The sequence below is a fragment of the Hippocampus bargibanti genome, linkage group LG04, assembly GCF_051943395.1.
Source record: "Hippocampus bargibanti isolate YZ-2025 linkage group LG04, ASM5194339v1, whole genome shotgun sequence".
Classification (NCBI taxonomy): domain Eukaryota; kingdom Metazoa; phylum Chordata; class Actinopteri; order Syngnathiformes; family Syngnathidae; genus Hippocampus; species Hippocampus bargibanti.
In genome coordinates, this window is record NC_142737.1 from 29,799,347 (window position 1) to 29,821,239 (window position 21,893).

General features: G+C 43.4%; 1 protein-coding gene across 6 annotated transcripts in view; it reads right to left on the reverse strand.

The window, feature by feature from the left end:
- fkbp15b (FKBP prolyl isomerase family member 15b) overlaps window positions 1-21,893 on the reverse strand; it is a 45,219-nt gene that overhangs the window by 12,616 nt on the left and 10,710 nt on the right. For all 6 annotated transcript variants that reach the window (XM_088995045.1, XM_088995047.1, XM_088995046.1 and 3 more), the window contains 13 exons: window positions 19,903-20,046; window positions 19,549-19,691; window positions 19,421-19,469; window positions 19,249-19,356; window positions 15,378-15,462; window positions 14,997-15,097; window positions 14,801-14,867; window positions 14,205-14,314; window positions 14,024-14,122; window positions 12,353-12,447; window positions 12,164-12,266; window positions 9,651-9,831; window positions 4,622-4,758 (listed from right to left, as the gene is read on the reverse strand). In XM_088995045.1, coding sequence (XP_088851171.1) covers window positions 4,622-4,758; window positions 9,651-9,831; window positions 12,164-12,266; window positions 12,353-12,447; window positions 14,024-14,122; window positions 14,205-14,314; window positions 14,801-14,867; window positions 14,997-15,097; window positions 15,378-15,462; window positions 19,249-19,356; window positions 19,421-19,469; window positions 19,549-19,691; window positions 19,903-20,046 — 1,422 coding nt within the window. The remainder of the gene's footprint in view (window positions 1-4,621; window positions 4,759-9,650; window positions 9,832-12,163; window positions 12,267-12,352; window positions 12,448-14,023; window positions 14,123-14,204; window positions 14,315-14,800; window positions 14,868-14,996; window positions 15,098-15,377; window positions 15,463-19,248; window positions 19,357-19,420; window positions 19,470-19,548; window positions 19,692-19,902; window positions 20,047-21,893) is intronic.

Below are 21,893 nucleotides of genomic sequence, written 5' to 3' on the forward strand. Positions count from 1 at the left end.
TCCCCCCCGAGCTCAATTAACAACAGGAGCGCGGCATTGAATGAACTCTACCAGCACATCAGCGAGCAACAGACAGCCCACCCAAATGCTTTCCTTATCCTGACTGGCGATTTCAACCCGAAAAGTGTTTTTCCACATCTCCATGGACACATTAACTTTCCGACGAGAGGTAACAACATTCTGGACAATGTTTTCACCACACACAAAGGAGCCTACAAAGCCTACCCCCTCCCCCACCTAGGAGCTTCGGACCACTCCACTATCATGTTAATGCCCGCATACAGGCCACTTGTCAAAGTCGTCAAACCAGTCAAGAAGCAGATAAGGGTGTGGCCTGATGGGTCGTCATAGGCACTCAAAGACTGCTTCTCCAATACTGACTGGAACATGTTCAGACAAGCGGCCACCTACAACAACAACACCGACCTCCAAGAGTACACAGACTCTGTTACCTCCTACATGAGGAAGTGCATGGATGACGTGACTGTCACCAGATCTGTCACCATCCGGGCCAACCAGAAGCCATGGCTGACGGGTGAAGTCCACAGGCTCCTCAGGGCTCGGAACGCTGCCTACAAAGCTGGCGATGAGCTGGGCCTGAGGACAGCCAGGGCCAACCTGTCACGTGGCATCAGGATGGCGAAGAGACAGCACTCCAGGAGGATCGCCAACCACTTCAAAGACAGCAGAGACACCAGGAACCTGTGGCGTGGGATACAGACCATCACAGTCTACAAGCCCACTCCACAGACCTGCGAGAACTCCACCACTCTGCTGAACCAGCTGAACGACTTCTTCGCCCGCTTCGAGGCAGACAACAGCACTCCAGCACAGAAGACCCCACCACCTCCCGGCGAACAGGTGCTGACACTGTCCCAGGACAGCGTGAGGCGATCCCTCAGAGGGACCAACGCACGAAAAGCCCCGGGTCCCGACGGCATTCCTGGCCGTGTTCTGAGAGACTGCGCTGTGGAGCTCACAGATGTCTTCACGGACATCTTCAACACCTCTCTGAGCCAGGCTGTTGTGCCCACGTGCCTCAAAGCCACCACCATTATCCCGGTCCCGAAGAAGTCGTCCCCCACCTGCCACAATGACTACCGCCCGGTCGCACTCACTCCCATCCTCATGAAGTGCTTCGAGCGGCTAGTTATGAACCACATCAAGGCTGCCCTCCCCCCCAACCATGACCCCTTCCAATTTGCATATCGGCCCAACCGCTCGACCAATGATGCCATCTCCACTGCTCTCCACACAGCGCTCACCCACCTGGAGACCAGAGACTCCTCGGTCAGAATGCTGTTCATCGACTTCAGCTCAGCATTCAACACAATCATCCCCCAACAACTCACCGATAAACTGAGCAAACTGGGGATCAGCACCTCCCTGTGCAACTGGCTGCTGGACTTCCTGACGGGGAGACCACAGGCAGTCAGAGTTGGCGACAACACTTCCAGCACCATCACGCTGAACACAGGGGCCCCCCAGGGGTGTGTGCTGAGCCCCCTCCTCTTCACTCTGCTCACGCACGACTGCTCACCATCATCACCCAGCTCCAACCTCTTCATAAAGTTTGCGGATGACACAACTGTGGTGGGCCTCATCAACAACGACGAGGAGACAGCCTACAGGGACGAGGTCAGCCGCCTGGCCACGTGGTGCAAGGACAACAATCTTCGTCTGAATGTGGAGAAGACGAAGGAGATTGTTGTGGACTTCAGGAGAGTGCGCCCCCAGCATACTCCACTAACCATCGACGGTGCTGCAGTGGAGAGAGTGAGCAGCACCAAGTTCCTGGGAGTGCACATATCCGAAGACCTGTCCTGGAGCCACAACACGGCATCAATGGCCAAGAGATCCCACCAGCGCCTGTACTTCCTCCGCAAGCTCAAAAGAGTTGGAGCCCCGACCCCCATCACGACCTCCTTCTACCGCGGTACCATAGAGAGCATCCTGACCAGCTGTATCACCGTGTGGTACGGCGCCTGCACCGTGTCCTGCCGTAAGACTCTGCAGCGCATCGTGAGGACAGATGAGAAGATCATCGGTGTCTCTCTCCCCCCCCTTCAGGACATCTACAACACCCGCCTCACCCGCAGAGCCATCCGGATCGCTGGCGATCCCACCCACCCCTCCCACAGCCTCTTCAGCCTGCTGCCATCGGGTCGGAGACTGCGGAGTCTCCGAGCCAAGACCAGCAGGCTCAAGGACAGTTTCTGCCACCAGGCAGTCCGGAGACTCAACTCCCTCCCAGCCCTGCCCAGCCTGCCCCTTCCCACTGCCACACTCACCGAACTCTGAGTACACGCTACATGCTGTACGATCATCCTGAACTCTATTTTTTTTCTTCTTTCTCATTTTTTTTCTGCAAGACCTCACTTCAACCCTTTCTTGTTGTTCGTTTTTGCATTACTACATTACGTCACTTTATATACGTCACTTCCTCACTTTACATATGTCACTACCTCACTTTCCATACGTCACTGCCTCACTTTCCAGACGACACTACCTCACTTTACACACAGAAATTACATGTATTGTCTGTTGTCAATTGTATGTCTTTTTTAGCCACGTTATAAGTGCCTTGCATGTCTTGCACGCTGGGTCCGAGAGGACATTAATTTCATCTGTGCTGTATGTCATGCATATTAGCATATTTGACAATAAAGCTGACTTTGACTTTGATATCACGTGCTGAGGGTGTCAGGAAAAATATCAACTGTCTCAAACAGGCTCTGCCAGCAAGCATCTCAACAAAAGAATAATTTTATCCAGAATTCATACTACAATTTGAATCACAGTGATACGATAATGGTGAAACGCTCACTGGGATTTTCCTTCATGACGGGTTTAACCTTTTCACCTACATTTTTTCATCCACAAATTGATTGGACAATAGATTTGTCATCACCCTTGATAGCACACTATCTTTTCACTCCCATATAAATAACATAACTCGGTCTCCATATTTCTACCTCCGTAATATCAATCGTCTCCGTCCCTCACACCATTACTATCCTTATCCACAGTCTCGTCACCTCCCGTATCGATTATTGTAACTCACTTCTTTTCGGGGTCAATCAAAAATGTCTCCATAAACCCCAACTAGTCCAAAATTCCTCAGCCCAGATCATCACTAAAACCCACTCCTGTCCTCCAGCAGCGCCACTGGCTCTCTGTTAAACTTCATATTGATTTCAAGACAATTCTGTTTACATTTAAAGCCATCCATAACCTTGCCCCCCCCATCTGTCTGACATACTTCAAATCTCCGTTCCCTCTCGGGCCCTCAGATCCTCATCCTCCCTCCACCTCTGTATACCCTCAGCCCGTCTCACCACGATGGGGTGCAGAGCATTCAGCCGCTCTGCTCCCAAACTTTGGAACTCACTTCCACCCAACAGCTGTAATATTGACCCCCTTCCTACTTTCAAATCTCACCTCAAAACCCACCTGTTTAAACTTACTTTCATGGTCTAGTTTAATCTAGAAATGTTATTTATTGGATTGGATTTGCCTTTATTCGTCTCGCAGTGGAGAAATTACATTTCACAGCAGCAAAGTGATGAAAGGAATGAAAGTAAACAAAATTCAGGAGCTGCTGGAAAGGCAGCCACTCTCGCGGCAGCATCTTGAAGTCAACAGAACAAAAAAACTACATAGCAAATAACATGACAACACAAAGACACAGAGAGTCATTCATTCTTAAGCACTTTCTGTACCCTCTTTGTTACACGAAGCAGTTCCAGATGAAATAGGAGAGGATAAAAGTGTCTCTTCACCAGTGGATCAGGGACATCATGGTGGAATGTGCACGTTGACTACTAAACGTTGAAAGCAAACACGCAGCTGTAGCATCCATTGCCGAAAAGAGATTGTCTCACATCTCCTGTCCCACATAAATCCGCTTCAATTCCAAGCCGCGACAGTTACACATACGCATCGGCGCTCTGCGTTGGCGCTTCTTTCTTCTTATTATTATTAGTGTTTTATTCATGGTTTTATTGTTTTATGTATTGTCCTTATTGTAAAGTGTCCTTGGGTGTTCAGAAAGGCGATGGTAAATTAAATGTATTATTATTATTAATGAAGACCATAACCGAAGGCTCAAAATTATTTGATGAGTCCTCCAAATGTAAAAATTCCAATTTCATTGAACTTACTAAATGCCACTCGAATATTCTCAATGTGTACTTTGAAGGTTTATTTTTTTTTGATATGTTTTGTTTAAGTCTATCCTTTTCTTGTCAAGCCATTTTGGAAATGATGTCATTGTTGGATGACTGTAAAGAGGCGGAAGCATTATCATTGCTATTTGCATAATGTGGTGAAAATACAGTAAAGTCTCGTTATATCGATATTCTCGGGGGTAGGAAAAAATAACGATATAACCGGACTATCGATAAATCCCATCCTGCGGCATGTAAATTTTCTCCTTGCGTTCATAGAAATAGTATCGTAATAAGCAGTACTATCGATATAACCGATATCGATATAACGAGACTTTACTGTATTAAGTTTCCTGTTCAGGTTATACTGTATAAAGGAACTATAAATAACACTTATTGAACAGCACTTAACCGATGGGTGAAAAAAATACATCATTATGATGGGCACTCACTTTTGTTTGACGATCTCCATTTGTCTTTAGGTTGTTAAGTTCCTCCTCCATGTTTTTGAGGTTCAGCGCCATATCCTTGCATCTTCCCATCTCTGCGCTGTATTCAGCCTGAGTTCTTTCTAATACTTCCTTCAACTCTGAAACAAACACATTCCGCCACAATCACTGATCATGTAATATGCTTATTACACTATTTACAATAGACCAGTGTTTCCTTCATAAGCTAAAGCAATAACACATTTTTCACATTGGAAAAAAAATCTCCCTGCACAACATTGAGTAAAATGACTCCCCACAAAAAGGCTACATAGTTCAATTGTGTACCTTGTGCCATCTGGCCTTTCTGACTTTCTCTCCAAAATCTCAAATATGAGTGGTCCCCCCGACATACTCATTGCCGGACAAATATAGAATGAACTTTAAAATTCTTCTTTATACATTTAAAGCTATCCATGACCTTGCCCCCCCCATACCTATCTGACCTTCACATTTCTATTCCCTCTTGTTCCCTCAGATCCTCTTCCTCCCTCCACCTCTGTGTGCCCCCCTGCCTGTCTCAGCACGATGGGGGACAGAGCTTTCAGCTGCTCTGCCCCCAAACTCTGGAACTCACTTCCTCCCAACATTCGTAACATCGCTTCTCTTCCTACCTTCAAATCCCATCTCAAAACCCACCGATTTAAAATCGCATTTTCTGTGTATCTCTTTCTCTTGTTTCTATTTATAATTATATTTTATTTATTGTATTCTATTTGTCATTGTATTTTATTTATTATAGTACCTATGCTTGTCGGTGACTGCAAAGTGTCCTTGAGAGCTTTGAAAGGCGCTTAAAATAAAATGTATTATTATTATTATTAGCATTCCTGATCCTATCCAACCGGGTCAACAAGAAAACCTCAACATCTTCATCTCTGCTTCCTCGAGCTCTGCTTTTCTTTTGCTCAGTGGCACTGTCTACAGTCATGGTTGGTCTCACGACCATTTTACACACTTTTCCTTTCATCCTAGCGTAAACCTTTCTATCACACATCACACCTGACATTTTTCTCCAGCCGTTCCAGGGTGCCTGTACACGCTTTTTTTACTTCATTTCCACACTCTCCATTCCTCTGGACAGTTGACTCCAAGTATTATATTTTCTGATGTAAAAGGCGCACTCAAAAGTCTTCATTTCTTCCAAAGATGACCTTTTGCCTTATACGCCAGTGCACCTTATGTGAAGTAATATTGAACCACAACAGGTCACGCAACTACTGTCAGCAGCCACAATTCCATTTCCCCCTGTAGTCCGGTGTGCCTTATAACATGGAAAATACAGTACTTAAAATCCTCCACCTTCTCTAATCATAATAATACATTTAATTTATAAGCACCTTTTAAAAACTCTCAAGGTCACTTGACAGTCACAGGATAAGTTTTTCTGTGGGTGAGCAGCGGCAGCCACACGCGGCAGCCACACGCGTTGACTCAACCGGTAAGTAACTCAAATAGATAGAAAGCTTTACCTCTTCTCCCTGTAACCTCACTCTTGTCCTTGGTTCCCTCTCCTTCACACACATGTATTCCATCTTGCTGCTTCATTATTCTGCTTTCCAAGGCAAACCTCCACCGATCTAGTTTCTCCTCCAACTGTTCCCTGCTCTTGCTACAGATCACAATGTCATCTGCAAACACCATCGTCCGTGGAAATTAAGTGGCCATCACCTTAGGGAATAAGAAGGGGCTCAGATGTGACTCCTGGTGAATTCCTACCTCCACCTTGAATTCCTCTTTCGTCACACCGACAGCACACCTCACAACTGTCTTACAGTCATTGTTCATGTCCTGCACTGCTCTGTCATACTTCTGTTACCCCAGACTTCCTCATGCAATAGCACAGTTGTTCTCTGGGCACCCTGTCATACGCTTTCTCCAGATCTACAGACATAATGCAGTTCCCTCTGACCTTCTCTGTACTTTTCTATCAGCATCCTTAAAGCAAACATTGCATCTGTCGTACTCTTTTTTGCCGTTAAACGATACTGTTAATCACAAAAGCTCACTTAAGCTCTTAGTCTAGCTTTAACTATCTCCCTAACTTACATACTAAACTCTCTCTCAACTCAACTGTATTTATAGAGTATTTTCAAACAGACAATTCTGCATACAAAGTGCTGAACATGGAGCAACAATCATATACAAGCAATAAGTCAGTCACAAAGACAGTAGAAAGTACCAGGAAGTAAAACTAAGAACAAGTCTGAATTATGATGAGTCAAATGCTAAAGAGTACAAGTAGGTTTTGAGGCCTGTTTTAAAAGATGAGCTGTGAGGGGGCATGCCAAATATTCAGTCACTTTGGTTTTAAGATCAGAGCGGACCAGCAACGGAAAAGGCTCATTACCCGTGAGCCTCCGATTAGTCCTTGATATTTCTAACAATGTCTGGTCGGCAGACCCTGGTCGTCAGGAAGGTGTGTAAGGGCGGATAAGCTTAAACAGGTATGGTGGCTGTGATGTCACGAGAGGCTGGGTTCTGGAGGGCAAATACATCCCCCTAAGATGGCTTCACCCAGAGAGAGTTTTGGCCCCATCTGGTGGAAGGCAGCAATTCAAACCCCACAGCTGTGGCTGATCACGGCTTCATTGGCAGGCAAGGCTTTTAAGGCGGAGAGCCGCTGAGTGTGCGGGCGGGGAAGACAAGCTCCATTGCTGTGAGCTGTGGAGAAACCGATTGCTGCATGGAACTCATCGCCAGTTGGGACCAGATGACAGAACACTGGATTTGGACCCTTGCTAAATGTGGCTAGGCTACCTGAGAAGGACATCAAGGGGGGTGAGGCCTAGAAACCCATGGAAAAGAACTCTGTCTTCAGTTTCACCTCAGAAGAGTCTTTATTATGATTTAAGTATTGGAAGAGACACTATTCTTGCCTTTGTTACTTGTGAATTCCCCCTGAAACCCTTTATTAAAACCTTTGTTTGTATTCAAACCTGTCGCCCATTGCGCTCCTTGTCCTGTCCCGCTGAGAGCGAGCCTCTCATGACATCACATGGAGCAAAGTCATTTAAAAAACAATCATTGCATGGCTTAGGAATTGTATTCCTCTGTAGTTCCTACAACTCTGCACATCTCATTTGCTCTTAAACCATCTAAGATCTTCTTGACCAACTCAGTCACTAACACCACTGCCACCTCTCCTAAATACTAGACCAGGGGTGCTCAATACGTCGATTGCGATCTACAAGTCGATTTTCAAGGTACTATTGGTAGATCGCATGACAAGGTGATGTGACATAGTTATGAACTCACTCTATACAAATAAAGTTGATTTGTTTGGAATAAAAACTAGATGTCAGACTATCCGCCATCCTGCCACTTCATTGGCATCCACATCCTCGTCGACGCCAGGAGCATGCCCCTCCCCTCCTGTCTCTTCCTCCGCTGCTCCTGGGAGCGGGCCCCTCCCTTCCTGGCTCTCCTGACTCACGCACCTGTTCCCCATTTCCTTAATTGCGCCTTCTGGCTATAAAAGCCACCCTTACCGTTCATTTGTTGTCGGTGTATTCCAGGAAGTTCCCCGTCACCCCTCCGCACGCAGGTTTGCTCTTGTCATTGGCCTCTACCTTGCCTTATTTTCTGTTCATGCCATATGTGTCTCAGTAAAGACTCTTTTTTGGAATTACTGTCTCAACCGTGTATTTTGGATCCGACCTTAACCACCTTCCGTCGTCCCTCGAGTCCTGTCACCACTCCTCGAGCGGACGTGACACATTGATACACCAGACAACCAGTCAGATGACATCTTTTTATTAGGTACACTGTGCATGCTCAAACAACGGCCCTGAGTATTGCAAAGTTAACAAGTTAGTTGTTAGTTATATCCTAATTTTTCGCTCACTTTTTCCCTCTTAAACGTAAAATAGGGTATAAAAATGAGTGAGGGAGCTGGGCAATATGAGAAGAAAAAAATATCACTTTCATACGGAATGGGAGGAACACCTTTTTTTCAGGATGACATTTTCAAAGTGTGTTTGACTCATCTGTCAGTCATCAGAGTGAACTGAGGTAATGGCAAAGAATGTACATAATTGTGGTGTGTTGTGCTACATACATCAACATTACTTGCAAGAATGCTCAATATATTTCCCAATAAATATAATGGGTAGATCATTTTGACTTGGTCATTTCAAAAGTAGCTCCAATGCTGAAAAGGTGTGAGCACCCCTGCACTACACATACCTCAATTGGTAAAGCATCAGTCACGAGTGCCTTTTCACCCTTTATCCTGTTCAGCGTCCTCCTCACTTTGTCATTACTAATCTTTGCTACGTCCTAGTCCACAACAGTCACATCTTCGACTCTTTGTTGTTTCTCATTTTACTCATTCATCAAGTACTTTCTCCATCTTACCGTCACACCACTGGTACCTGTTATTACATTGCCATCTCCATCCTTTAATCACCTTAACCTGCGGCATGCCCTTACTATCACAGTCCCTCTGTCTCGCCAAACTGTAAAGATCAGACTCTCCTTACTTGCTATTGAGCCTAGCATACAACTCATTGTAGGCCTCTTTGTTTGGACCATTTAAAAATATGTCATCAATTGTAGGTGCGCCTTGAAATCCGGTATGCCTTGTCCTCTGGAAAATACGGTCATTCCTTTTTCCACACTCCTGTTTGGATGTATGAATTCTTATCAGGTTTTCATTTCCCACAGGCTGGTATATAATTAAGATGACAATTGCTTCATTAGAAATTAAAATACAGTAAAGTCTCGTTATATCGATATTCTCAGGAGTCTGAAAAAATATCGATATAACCGGACTATCGATATATCCGATCCTGCGGCATGTAAATGTTCTCCTTGCGTTCATAGAAATAGTATCGTAATAAGCAGTACTATCGATATAAATGATATCGATATAACGAGACTTTACTGTAATGTCACATGCAGACAGCAAGATACAGTGTAAAATTTCCGTACTGCACAGTGGATATACAAATTTAAGCAGCTTTTTCTTTCGATATGTATGAACACCAACCTTCCAGCTGTGATTCGAGGTCAGTGATGTGTTCAGTCTGCCTTTTACGGTCAAGCAGACTTGTGCTCAATTTAGTCTGTAGCTCCAAAACCTTCTGTTGATGACTCAAACATTCTAGTTGCACTTGAGAAAGATGAGCTGCAGTTGATGCCAGTTCGTCCCTCAACTGAATCTGGTGGACCTTCGGGAAGATACAGTGACAGTATGTGGAATAGGCAGCTCGACACAAAATTAAACTCCATGTCACAAGAACCAGAGTGAAACATTTAAAAAAAGCACAAATTATGTAATAATTAAAAATCAAGGAAGGTCATGTCAGAAAACAGTTGACAGAGTATCACATTGGAAGCAAGAGAGAAACATTTCAGAATTTTCCGCATTATAAGGCAGACTTGGAAACATTAAATTTTCTCAAAAGTCAATAGTGCGGCTTGTAATCCAATGTGTCTAAATTACGTATCAATATTGTGATTTGTTGGACGTACGGTTATATTAAGCAAATCACTTTGTTACAGCGTGAAAAGTGCTATATAAATTGTAAAGCTGTGTTGTATTGAATAGCATGCCTACATCCAGTGTACAGGTGTCAAAGTCAAGGTCTATGGGCCAGATCTGGCCCACCATATCATTTCAAATGGCCCTTGTAAGCAAATCAAGCATGTCAAGTTCCATGATACTTGCAAAAGTCTGAACCAAATTTTGACATTGTCATATATAGCCCACAATAATAGTCATTCTTATGGACTTCTGATTTTAAAACCACAATGTGTAACGGCCCTCCAAGAGACTAATAAAGGCAAATCCAATCCAAGGAATAGCAAAACTACAATGTGGCCTGATGTTTTAAACAATTGCATATTTTACCTAATATTGTCGTGGAAAGGCACATGAAAGACATTCTATTATTTTCCTTCACCCCCAAAATATACACCCTGACACCAAATTTTATATATTATTTTATATCATCCTTAACATGCACCACAAGCACTGGAGCGCCACAGGGATGCGTCCTCTCGCCATTGCTCTTCTCTCTCTACACAAACGATTGCACCTCAACGTACCCAGCTGTCAAATTCATAACGTTTGCAGACGACACCACGGTCATCGATCTCATCAAAGATGGCGACGAGTCTGCGTACTGACAACAAGTGGAGCAGCTGGAGCTCTGGTGCAGCCGTCACAACCTGGAGCTGAACACGCTCAAGACAGTTGAGATGATCGTGGACTTCAGGAAACATCCCCACAGCTGCCCCTCACACTATCCAACTGGCTTGTGTCAACCGTCGAAACCTTCAAGTTCCTGGGAATCACAATCTCCCAGGACATGAAGTGGGAGGTTAACACCAACTCCATCCTGAGAAAGGCCCAACAGAGGATGTACTTCCTGAGGCTGCTAAAGAAGCATGGCTTGCCACAGGAGGCACTACGACACTTCTACACGGCTGTCATTGAATCAATTTGTGTTCTTCCATCACCGTTCGTTTCGGGGTCGCCACAGGAATTGACAAAATCCAACTTCAATAGACAGGATGGTGGAAAAAAAATATTGGCACCGCCCGACCCACTCTCGAGGACATGCACACTGCAAGAATCCAAACAAGGGCGCAGAAAATACTACTGTACCCTCCGCACCCTGCCCACCACCTTTTCCAGCTACTCTCCTGAGGCAGGTGCTACCGATCCATGCACACCAAATCCAGCAGACATTTAAACAGCTTCTTCCTCCAAGTCATTAACTCTCTAAAATAGTGCCTCGATTTTTCTTTTGATGATACAAGTGCAGTGTGTTCTACCGGAGACAAATTCCTTGTGTGCTATGCATACTTGGCAATAAAGATTATTCTGATTTTGATTATTGATACAATAGAAGCAAAGATAAAGGTCTCTCAAGCATGGCCGCTGTTTTTTTTTTACAAAATGTGAGTATTTTAAGTATAAAATTTGATCTCACAAAATCTATCTCAAAGGTAGTTAGGTAAAACATCCATGTGTGATCGGACTTTTGCATCCTACCTAGTCATAAGTCAGAAATTAAAAAAAATGGTGCATGTCTATGCTAAAACCAATGTAAACAAAGCTATATTTTGGGGTTCATACCAATTTAGTAGTAATTAGATGAAAGAGAATAGACAGAATAGAAGTTATCATATTTAAAAGTTTCAACACAAAGCCCACAATGAAAGCACAGAAAACCTGGGGTCAATCTGAGGTGAACAGGCACAGCCTGTTAATCTGTCATCTTCATGTACGAGATCTGGCCTTGGACAGAATTTAGGATTTAGGAAACTCATTCATAGGACATAAATTAGGACTTGGTAAACTCCTTCACATCAAGGGGTCATTAGCCAGGTTACAAATCTATCGGTTCAGGGAAAGACAACAAATTAAAATGTCTATGTTCTGTTGTTTATAGTTGTTGGTGCTTGGGACGTGGTATTCAAAACAAGAAGACCATGTTTTACTAATGAATCACTTCAATTTGCATATACTCTCAATAAATAGCTCATACTGACCTTGTCTTGTTCAGCCTGCAGCAGTCTTGCCTGACTCCACTCACTTGATAACTGGAGAGAGTCATTTCTTTTTTCCAAAAGTGTGTTATTCTGTTCCATATACCTACACAAAATACACAACTAGGCATGATATCTGGCCTCTGGGCAGGAACGGTTGAGACAATTAAAAATATATATATTCAGGCTTACCTTTGGGTTTGGTTGAATAGTTCACTTATCTTGTGGTTTTGCTCTTCAATTCGAGAGCCTTTCTCAAATATGTCCTTCTTTAAACTTTCATTTTCCTACAAACAAGGACAGGGGATTATGCAGTGGACATAAAGTTACAGACCCCTGTTCAAATGCTATATAGATCCATCAATCCATCCACTCTCAATATAGATATAGATAGAATGATGAGTCTGAAGCTAGAAATTGAAGGTGTGATGTTAAATGTTGTTAGTGGGTATGCCCGACAAGTAGGATGTGAGGTGGCAGAGGAGCCAGATGGTGCCCACGGCACCATCTGGCTCCTCTTAACGTGAAGGAGAAGTGGTTTTATTCTGAGGCCCTCTCAGCTGACCGAGCTTCTCACCGTATCTCGAAGGGAGTGTCAGGACACCCTGTGGAGGAAACTCTATTTGGACACCCATATCCGGGATTTAGTTCTTTCATTAAAGACCCACAGCTGACCACAGGTGAGATTTGGAAAGCAGATTGACCAGTAACTAAAGGGCTTGGTCCTTTGGCTGAGCTCTTTCTTCACCACGATAGACCAAGACAAGGTCTGCATCACAGCAGATGCTGTACCGACCCAACTGTCCTATTCTCTCACACCAGCTACCTTCATGTCCTCTTTGACAACATCCAGAAAGCTCCTCTTAGGGCTTCCTCTCAGTCGCCTGCCTGGCAACAGCCTTCTCCCAATATATTCACTCTCTCTTCTGGCCTCTCTGACTTTCTCTCTAAAACCTCTAATATGAGTTGACCCTCTGATATACCCATTCCTGATCCTATGCAACCTGGTCAATCTCAAAGAAAACCTCAATATATTTATCTCTGCTACCTCCAGCGCTTTTTCCTGTGTTTTCTTCAGTGGCACTGTATCCAGTCTAAACATCATGGCTGGTCTCACCACATTTTTGCTTTTTAAAGATACATTCTTTCTCTTGTTTTTTGGTTATTATTTATTCATATTAAAAGTCCGTGGAAACACTGGAATACAATTTTATTTTGAACACCATATTCAACCAACATATTTCCAGGGTGTCCATGGTGGAGCAGCTGAAGGATGGAGCATCTGAGAATTGTGGTTGCAGCCAGACTACCTCAAGATATAGAGACTACAACAGAGGACGGGTCATTCTTGCCACCTGAAGTTCTTTAACATATTCAAAGATACACTGAATATGGGCATGGCAGTGCGTGACATGTTTAACACTATTTCTGAATTGTGGGACATGATGTCTAGTTCAGATTATTTTAGAAGCGGATCTTCTCATGTTTTCCTTCACATTACAAAAACAAATGTAAGATCAGCAATTATGAACCGGATGCAACTCGTGACAGGGCATGCAAACCAATCTGGTCCAAGCTGCTCCTCGTGAACTGGGTGGAAAAGATCATACTGGTCCACGGTTATTACCAGGCTCTCAGGATTTTTTATTTGCCTCATCACCCGCAGTTACATCTACCAGGTTGACAAGGACCGAGGGTTACAACTGTCTTTCAAAGAGAACCATCATTCAGATGTGCCCTGCGCTGAAAATTATTTTGACGACCATGATCAAGCGCATTGGCATTATTAAAACAGCAATTATTCCAAAATGTCCATTCGCTAGAATGACACAGTTGCTTGAGATTGTAGTAACATGACAATACCTGGATGATTCTTTGGATGTTTTGCAGGATCATGGAGGACTCCATCGATCTACCAGACAGTCCCAAGGAGACAGTTCCCTGCCTTTGAAGGTCATCTATCTAATAAATAAAATAATGTAGGTAGAAAGTAGGGCCAGTTTGTGTTAAAGTTATGCACTTAATATACACTGGGATTTTGTACCTTTGATGCAAGTTGATCGACCTTATCCGCTACTTTTCCCACAGCTAACCGAACCTCTGTGTTTTGCTGTCGTGTCTCGATCATCAAAAAAGAAGTCACGTCACTGGAGCCTGGAGAATAGTTATGTCACTTGAAACATACAAATTTAACATTATGGTAAGTGACGGTGGGCCGGTAGCCGAGTGGTTAGAACGCCGGATCCACAGTGCAGAGGTCGTGAGTTTGAGACTGTCCAGCCTCACTGTGTGGAGTTTGCATGTTCTCCCTGGGCCCGCGTGGGTTTTCTCCGGTTTCCTCTCACATTCCAAAAACATGCTTGGCAGGCTGATTGAACACTCAAAATTGTCCCTAGGTGTGAGTGTGAGAGTGACTGGTTGTTTGTCTCTGTGTGCCCTGTGATTGGCTGGCAACCAATTCAAGGTGTCCCCTGCAGAGGACAGTGCCCAAAGACGGCTGGGATAGGCTTCGGCACCCCCCGCGACCCTAATGAGGATAAATCGGCAGGGAAAATGGATGGATGGATGGATGGATGGATGGATGGTTGGATGGGATGTGTCTGATAAAGCATTAGTCTTTCGCGTGGTTCGTTATCTTACCAATGCATGGGATACGTGTTGGATAAACTTGGCTCACAGACTGGAGCTGACTCATAGGAAGAGAAGTCTGTGTGTAGGAGTAAAACTTCAATGCAACAGTGGCAACAACAATAATAATAATTAACAAGAGCAACTTTTTTCTCTCATAACCTACAGTATTTCCAAAAAATATGGACAAAGTAGAAGGAAAACTCACTTGAAAAGTGTGAGTATGACCAAGCAAACCAGGCTGTGCAGCAATATTGGTAATGTTGGGAATCACATTAGTAGGAAGAGCAGGATAGGGATGTGGAAGTACTGAGGAGGAACAACAGAACAAAACAGAACAGACATTGGTAAGAATACATGTCACATGAAAAGTGGTTAAAAGAAAAACTAACGTATTTCCCGCACGATAAGGTGCTTCGGAGTATAAGCCTTCAATGAATGGCCAATTTTAAAACTTTTTTCAGATGTTGTTTGAGCCCAGCGCATTATAAGGGTCAGGGAAAAACAAGCCACAATATTGGCTGAAGTTGCATTACACATCCACATGATGGAGCTATGCCAAAAGGAATAAAATACAATACATTAATACCATGTGCTTGAACTGGGGCAGCAGAAGTGATCTGTACAGGAGATGATGAAAAAGGCAGATTCTTGGCTCTATCAGTGGTGGTATCCTGCACAAAATGAGATTGTGTCATTTACAGGAAAACCGACACCATTTTTTTATTTCCTAACTGACATCAGAAAAACATTTTATAGGATCTAAAATACCCAAAACACACAGGCTGATATTTTTAGTCAAATGAAAAATACCAATAAAAATGACAGTGTCCAAAAATGACTTCAAAATGAAACGGGAAATGGCGAGTTTCAGAAGGTCTCGCCCCCTTGTTCGTGACGTCACGGCAACACGTCTTGCCTCGCTCGCTAATCACAACTATGGCTTCAGATTCGGAGAAGATGCTTTCTTGTTACTCATACAGTTATGAATATGATTCAAATAGTTCTGAAGAGGAAAGTATAAATGTTTGCAATCGATGAAAGAAGGTATTCCGTGTCATTTTGAGGCATCTGGACTGAAATGTAGCATCCCAGAAAATGCACAAGATGGCGCCCAAGCTCCATTGGATATGGGCAGATTTGTCTGCTGGGAATTTGTGTCAGTTCGTATCAAATAGTAGTCTTGGTGCAACACACAACGATTCACCATCGCGTTATTTATGTGTCTTCCTTCTAATTTCAGAGTTTTCAGACCAAACAAAGTACCCAAAAATGCATTGTGTGTCGCTTTCTCGATCAGTGACAATACCTACCGTGACGTCACGGTAGGTATCGTCACCAACTCAAAAACAAGACTTCCTGAATATTCAGTGCGAGTCTTAAAACGTAAAATATAGCTGTATGCGGTGGAATCTTTGTAAAATATGCTCAGTAGAAGTCATTTGAAGTGATTTTACAAATTATAGTCGCAACTTGTCGGGAGGTGTCTGTTGTCCTTTAAATAAACAACATCCTGTGACTGTAAAGTATCCTTGAGAGTTTTGAAAGGCGCTTATAAATACAATGTAAATAAATAAAAAAACATTGGGATTTAAGCATTCCATGTCATTTGAAAGTTACTGTAAATGCAGTGGACACCCACTATTCATACGGAATAAGAACTGGGCACACCCATTAACAATTTGGGTAGAAATTAAGGCTCATTGACATACACTGGAAATAAAAAATATATGTATATTTTTAACTCTTTTGTTATTTTAAATATTGAAAGACATTGAAAAGAATCCGCTAGGATGCAAATCCATAGGCGCGGAACCCCAAGTATGTGAGGTTCCACTTTATAGTCAATTATCTGTTGTTCTGCTTGACCACAGTCATGGTCAGTGGCGGAGCCAGGAGTTTTCATCTTGATGGCGGTCAGTATGATGGGTGGTAGAATCTCACTGGCTTCAACCTGATTATATATTTTTTTTGCCTATACAGTAAGACCTCAAATTACGAACATCTTATCTTGGATTGGATTCTTATGAACGTCAAATTTATGAAAATTAAACCTTATAATACGCACTATTTTCATAATACACACCCACCACGGCTGGTGGAGTAATCTTCAGCGGAAGAACACCAAAGCCACGACCTTCGGATCTGGCGGAATGATCTCGGGCGGAGGCACACAACCGAACAGCGCTCCAGCCGGCGCTACTTTCCACACCCCCTCTCATTGAATGCACACGTCGATCGCCTACTTGGAGCTTTTTGCTCATAATTTTACTATGATGGTACCGAGAAAAAAACAACCACAGGGTCGTGTTCAGCCCAAGAAGACACAAAATAAAATCACTGTCGCTGAGAAGAAGGAGATAATTGAAAAACACGAACGAGGTGTGCGTTTGTGTGATTTAGTGGCCGAGCACGGCTATGCTAAGTCAACCATTGCTACCATTCTCCGGAACAGAGAAGTCATCAAAGGTGCGTCTGTTGCAAAAGGCGTTTCCGTGCTCTCAAAGCGACGGTCTCGGGCAATGGAAGAAGTTGAACAACTTCTGTTAATTTGGATTAACGAAAAGCAGCTATCCGGCGACAGCGTGAGCAAATTATGCGAGAAAGCACGGCTAATTCACGCCAATATCGCCATGCGCCAACCTGGAAGTTCGGCGCTTATTGAGATTTTAAAGCCAGCAACGGCTGGTTCGAGAACATCTGAGGGCGAGGAGATGGCTGCAGCATCAAGTGAGCTCATCAAGGCAACGCTGGCAAAGTGGAATGATGTGCAGGCTTTTACCGAACAGTTCCATCCAGAAAAGACAGTGGCTATGACAATCATCAACATGATGATCGATAATGTGATGCCTCAGCTTCGTAAGACCTTACAAGTCAGAAAGCAACAGGTGTCAATTAAGAGGTTTTTAATCAGCAAAAATGATGAGGGGTCTCCAAAGAAGCAAAGAAGAGAAGCCACACCAGGTTAATTTACCAACAGTCCTTATGGAAGGTGACTCTCCTTCCATAAGCCATCAACGACCATCAAAAAGGTAAATAAAACTTTATTTTACAGCACAGTTTATTTCTTTAATTACAGTCCTCATGTAATGTGCCTCTTTCCAAACAGCAATTCCCTTTGACCTTCGACCTCCAACGCCATTCCATCAAGCCATCAATGACCATCACAAATGTAAACAAAGTGACTTTATGATACAATGCAGTGCATTTCTTTCATTACAATACAATAGCATATTTATTATACATAGAATAAGGTATGTTGTGTGTAGTTTTAAGGCTTATTTAGTTGAAAAGTATATTTTATGGAAACCCGGGAACGGATTATTCCCATTTTAATGGTTTCCTATGGGAAATAAAAATTGAGATACACACTTTTTGCCTTACACACTCTGTCTGGGAACCAATTAAGTCCGTAAGTTGAGGTCTCACTGTATGTGAAAGCGTCTGTGTATTTGGATGGGTTGTACAGGACTTTGTAACCTCACTGCAACACGTTAATTCTATTTTCAATCATCACAAAATCAGTAGCCGAGATTCACGACTCCTGAAATGTTATGGCAGAATCCCACTTGATAAAGAGGCTTGCAAAGTTGAGTCTCTCATGAGCTCATGTATTTTGTTTTTCTACTTATTTCATTCCTTTCATCTTCCTTTCATAACTTTGCTGCTGTGAAATGTAAATTTATCCACTTTGTGTTACTTCCGGGTTGAGTGAACGTTGGCGCGTGTGGATGCCGCTGCTCACTCACGGATAAAATATCCTGTGACCGTAAAGTGTCCTTGAGAGTTTTGAAAGGCGCTTAGAAATGAGATGGATTAGTAATAATATTATAAGATGACCCATAATTTATAAACATGCTAATATGGGCTACAAAGTTGACTCAATGATGTATGTACTATAATCGTAATTGTTTTTATTTAATTTGAAAATATCTTAAATAATATGCTGTGATGATTCTATAAGTCTCCACTGGCAGGAGACCCCGGGGACGACCCAGGACACACTGGAGAGACTATGTCTCCCAGCTGGCCTGGGAATGCCTCGGGATGCGCCAGGACGAGTTAGAAGAACTGGCTGGGGAGAGGGAAGTCTGGGCTTCCCTACTGAAGCTGCTGCCCCCGCGACCCGACCCCAGATAAGCGGCAGAAGATGGATGGATGGATGGATTTCTATGAGTCAACTGATTGTAACTGCTATCAGTGACAGGTCGACTAGCAAAATAATCATTTGTCGCAGACTTATGAGATAGCCTACACAGAATAGGTTGTTGCTCAATATTAAACCATGTAATTCACGGAACATCCACAAAACATGCCAGGAAATGCAGAAAATGAAAGCTCAATTAGAAATGAGTTTGTATATGCATGTTTGTGTACATGCTGATCCTCCTGCAACCCCCTTGCCGTCAGGGGTAAAACTGTTGAGACATGCTACAATATTTGTAACACTTGACACTCACCTCCAATTCAGAGTCACTAGATTCAGGATGGCCTGTCAGAAAGGGTAACATATGCTGGCCCATCTTTGCCATCCGAGAGATCAGCTTGGCCTTCGTGGGATCTGTAGTCTGAATTTGGATGAATAATTAACAGTGAAATAGCCGCAGAAGCTAGTCATCGGTCATCACTTACTGTGAGTTGTTCACTGAGGGAATTTGACTTTGCACGCAGAGGTGTCTCCCTGGGGGAGAAAAAGCCAACTGTAAAAAAGATATATATCATATTATAGTATCTGTATTTCTTTTAAGTATTAGCCTCACCCTTGTCTCTCCGAGTCATGGGCAGCTGTTTGTACTGGTTGGTCTGTTATCAGATTCTCAATACTCGGAGCAGGGGAGATAGTCCCAGAGTCTCTTGAACTGGCCCTAGCTTGATCTGAGCCACATTCCTTAGAAAATTTCACCTGCAGCACATTAACAGAACTGAATAACATGACAGTTTAAAATAAAAATTAGTGAGATGTCATTGCCACTTCTTTGTAGGTAATCATTTAATTTCCATATCTCAAACCAAAGTTACTACTTCTTAACAGTTGGTCAATCAAACGTATTATGTGCCACAATACGAGATGAGCAAATTTCTGTGAGTTAGTAGAAAAACACACAGGTGCTCACCCGTCTGAGTGCTGCTTCAAAAATTAGAGTGCTGTTAGCTGGGACACGGTCAGTGAGACCTTGTGATCCATAAGCAAGGTTCGGTGGGACAACAATAAGACGGCACCCAGACTTTTTCATCCCCAGCACACCCTTCTCCCATCCCTGCTGACACAAGAGTACAAGAAACGTGCATGGCAGGCTGATTGAACACTCATAATTGTCCTTCGGTGTGAGTGCGGATTGTTCGTCTCCGTGTGCCGCTGCGATTGGTTGGCATCTGGTTCATGGTATCCTCTGCCTACTGCCTTAAAGGACAACTGACACCTCCAGACAAGTTGCGTCCCTAATTTGTAAAATCACTTCAAATGACCGCATTTTACAAAGATTCCCCCACATATAGCTATATTTTACGTTTTAAAAGTCACGCTGAATATTCATGAAGTCTTGTTTTCAAGTTGATGACGATGCCGGAAGTGACATCACATTTGGTACGCCCCTGACCGAGTAAGTGACACACAATGCATTTTGGGTACTTTTTTTCATCTGAAAACACTATGTTGATCGCGAAATTAGAAGGAAAACTACATAAATAACGTGATGGTGAATCGTTGTATGACAGCCAATTGCGGTAACGCGCATAAAGAAGGTGTAACTTTATACACATTCCCAGCGGACAAACCAGCGATTTCCAACGGACCGTAGCAGTAGAGCACCAGCGGGGGCGAATGAGGAAGCGAACCAGAGTTCGCGATTTGCCGCGTGGATAGCGGAAGTTTGATGCATGTTGCGCTCATTTAGTCACACTGCATGCTAACTGTGAGCTCACCTGGTAAAAGAGAGCAATCACCATTTTAGTGGAGAAAACCGATCGGACAAGCATCCACTTTCCACCGTGTCATTTGATACTCTGTCGCGCTCGAGCTCTCTCATCTCAACATCGGTGATGTTCATTGCTGCTCAAATTGTGTTGCTGTCTCTTTTGTGTGTGTGCGTAAAACCTCCATCTTCTACCACAAATTTTAACCAATCACGGGCGGCTTTAACCGAAGGTCGGCTCTTTTCAGCTGCTCCATATACTGGACGAAACGCCGGTTTCATCGCTTGCAGACGGCTCAAATTGATACAGAAGGACTTTTTTTAATCGATCACAAACATTTATGCTTTCCTCTTCAGAACTATTTGAATCATATTCCAGTGTCTGAAACTCATGGCAAAAAGTTAGCGGACACCCGAGCAGACAACTCTGAAAAGTTCCCTGCCCCATTTTTCACAATTTGAAACTCAACAAGACAACTAATGGTAAAAAAAACATTGTTGCGAAGTACAAAGGATTTTTTTAATTAAGGAAGTACATACCACAAATGCTCCCTTGCTTAATTTATGGTAAATATCCCTTGCTGCTCGTCATGGTGCACAATGCAATGTTTGCGTTGCGTTGTCTGCTCAAAGCCATGTGGCTTCCTCTTTCTAAGCGGCTTTCAAAACTTTCAAGTACACTTTTCAGTCATGGTATAGTCCGAAGGAACGAAACAGGATTGAAACAGGATCTGATTGGCTGCCGTGCCGAGTATGCAAATTTCCAAACAAACATTTGTTTGGCAATTTGCATACTGAAAGTTTTGAAAGAGGAGGCCACGTGGCTTGTAGCAGTTTGCTTGTAGCGTTTGCTTCATTGAATAAAACAAACGTTTGATTTGACAAAAAAATCTTTTTTTTTTCAGAGACGTTTTGAAAGTTGTTGCCAGACGTCAAATTTGCACGCCACGGGACTCCAGGCATACGTTATTTCAAACACTGCATATTCATAACTGGATGAGTAACAAGAAAGCATCTTCTGCGAATCTGAACTCTCTGAAGCCATTGTTTTGATTCTGGAGCAAGGCAGTTTGTGACATAACATGACGTCACGAACAAGAGGGCGGGACTTTCTGAATCTCCGCAGTTTTGGACATTTTAAGTCATTTTTATTGGTGTTTTGCATTTGACTAAAAATATCAGCCTGCGTGTTT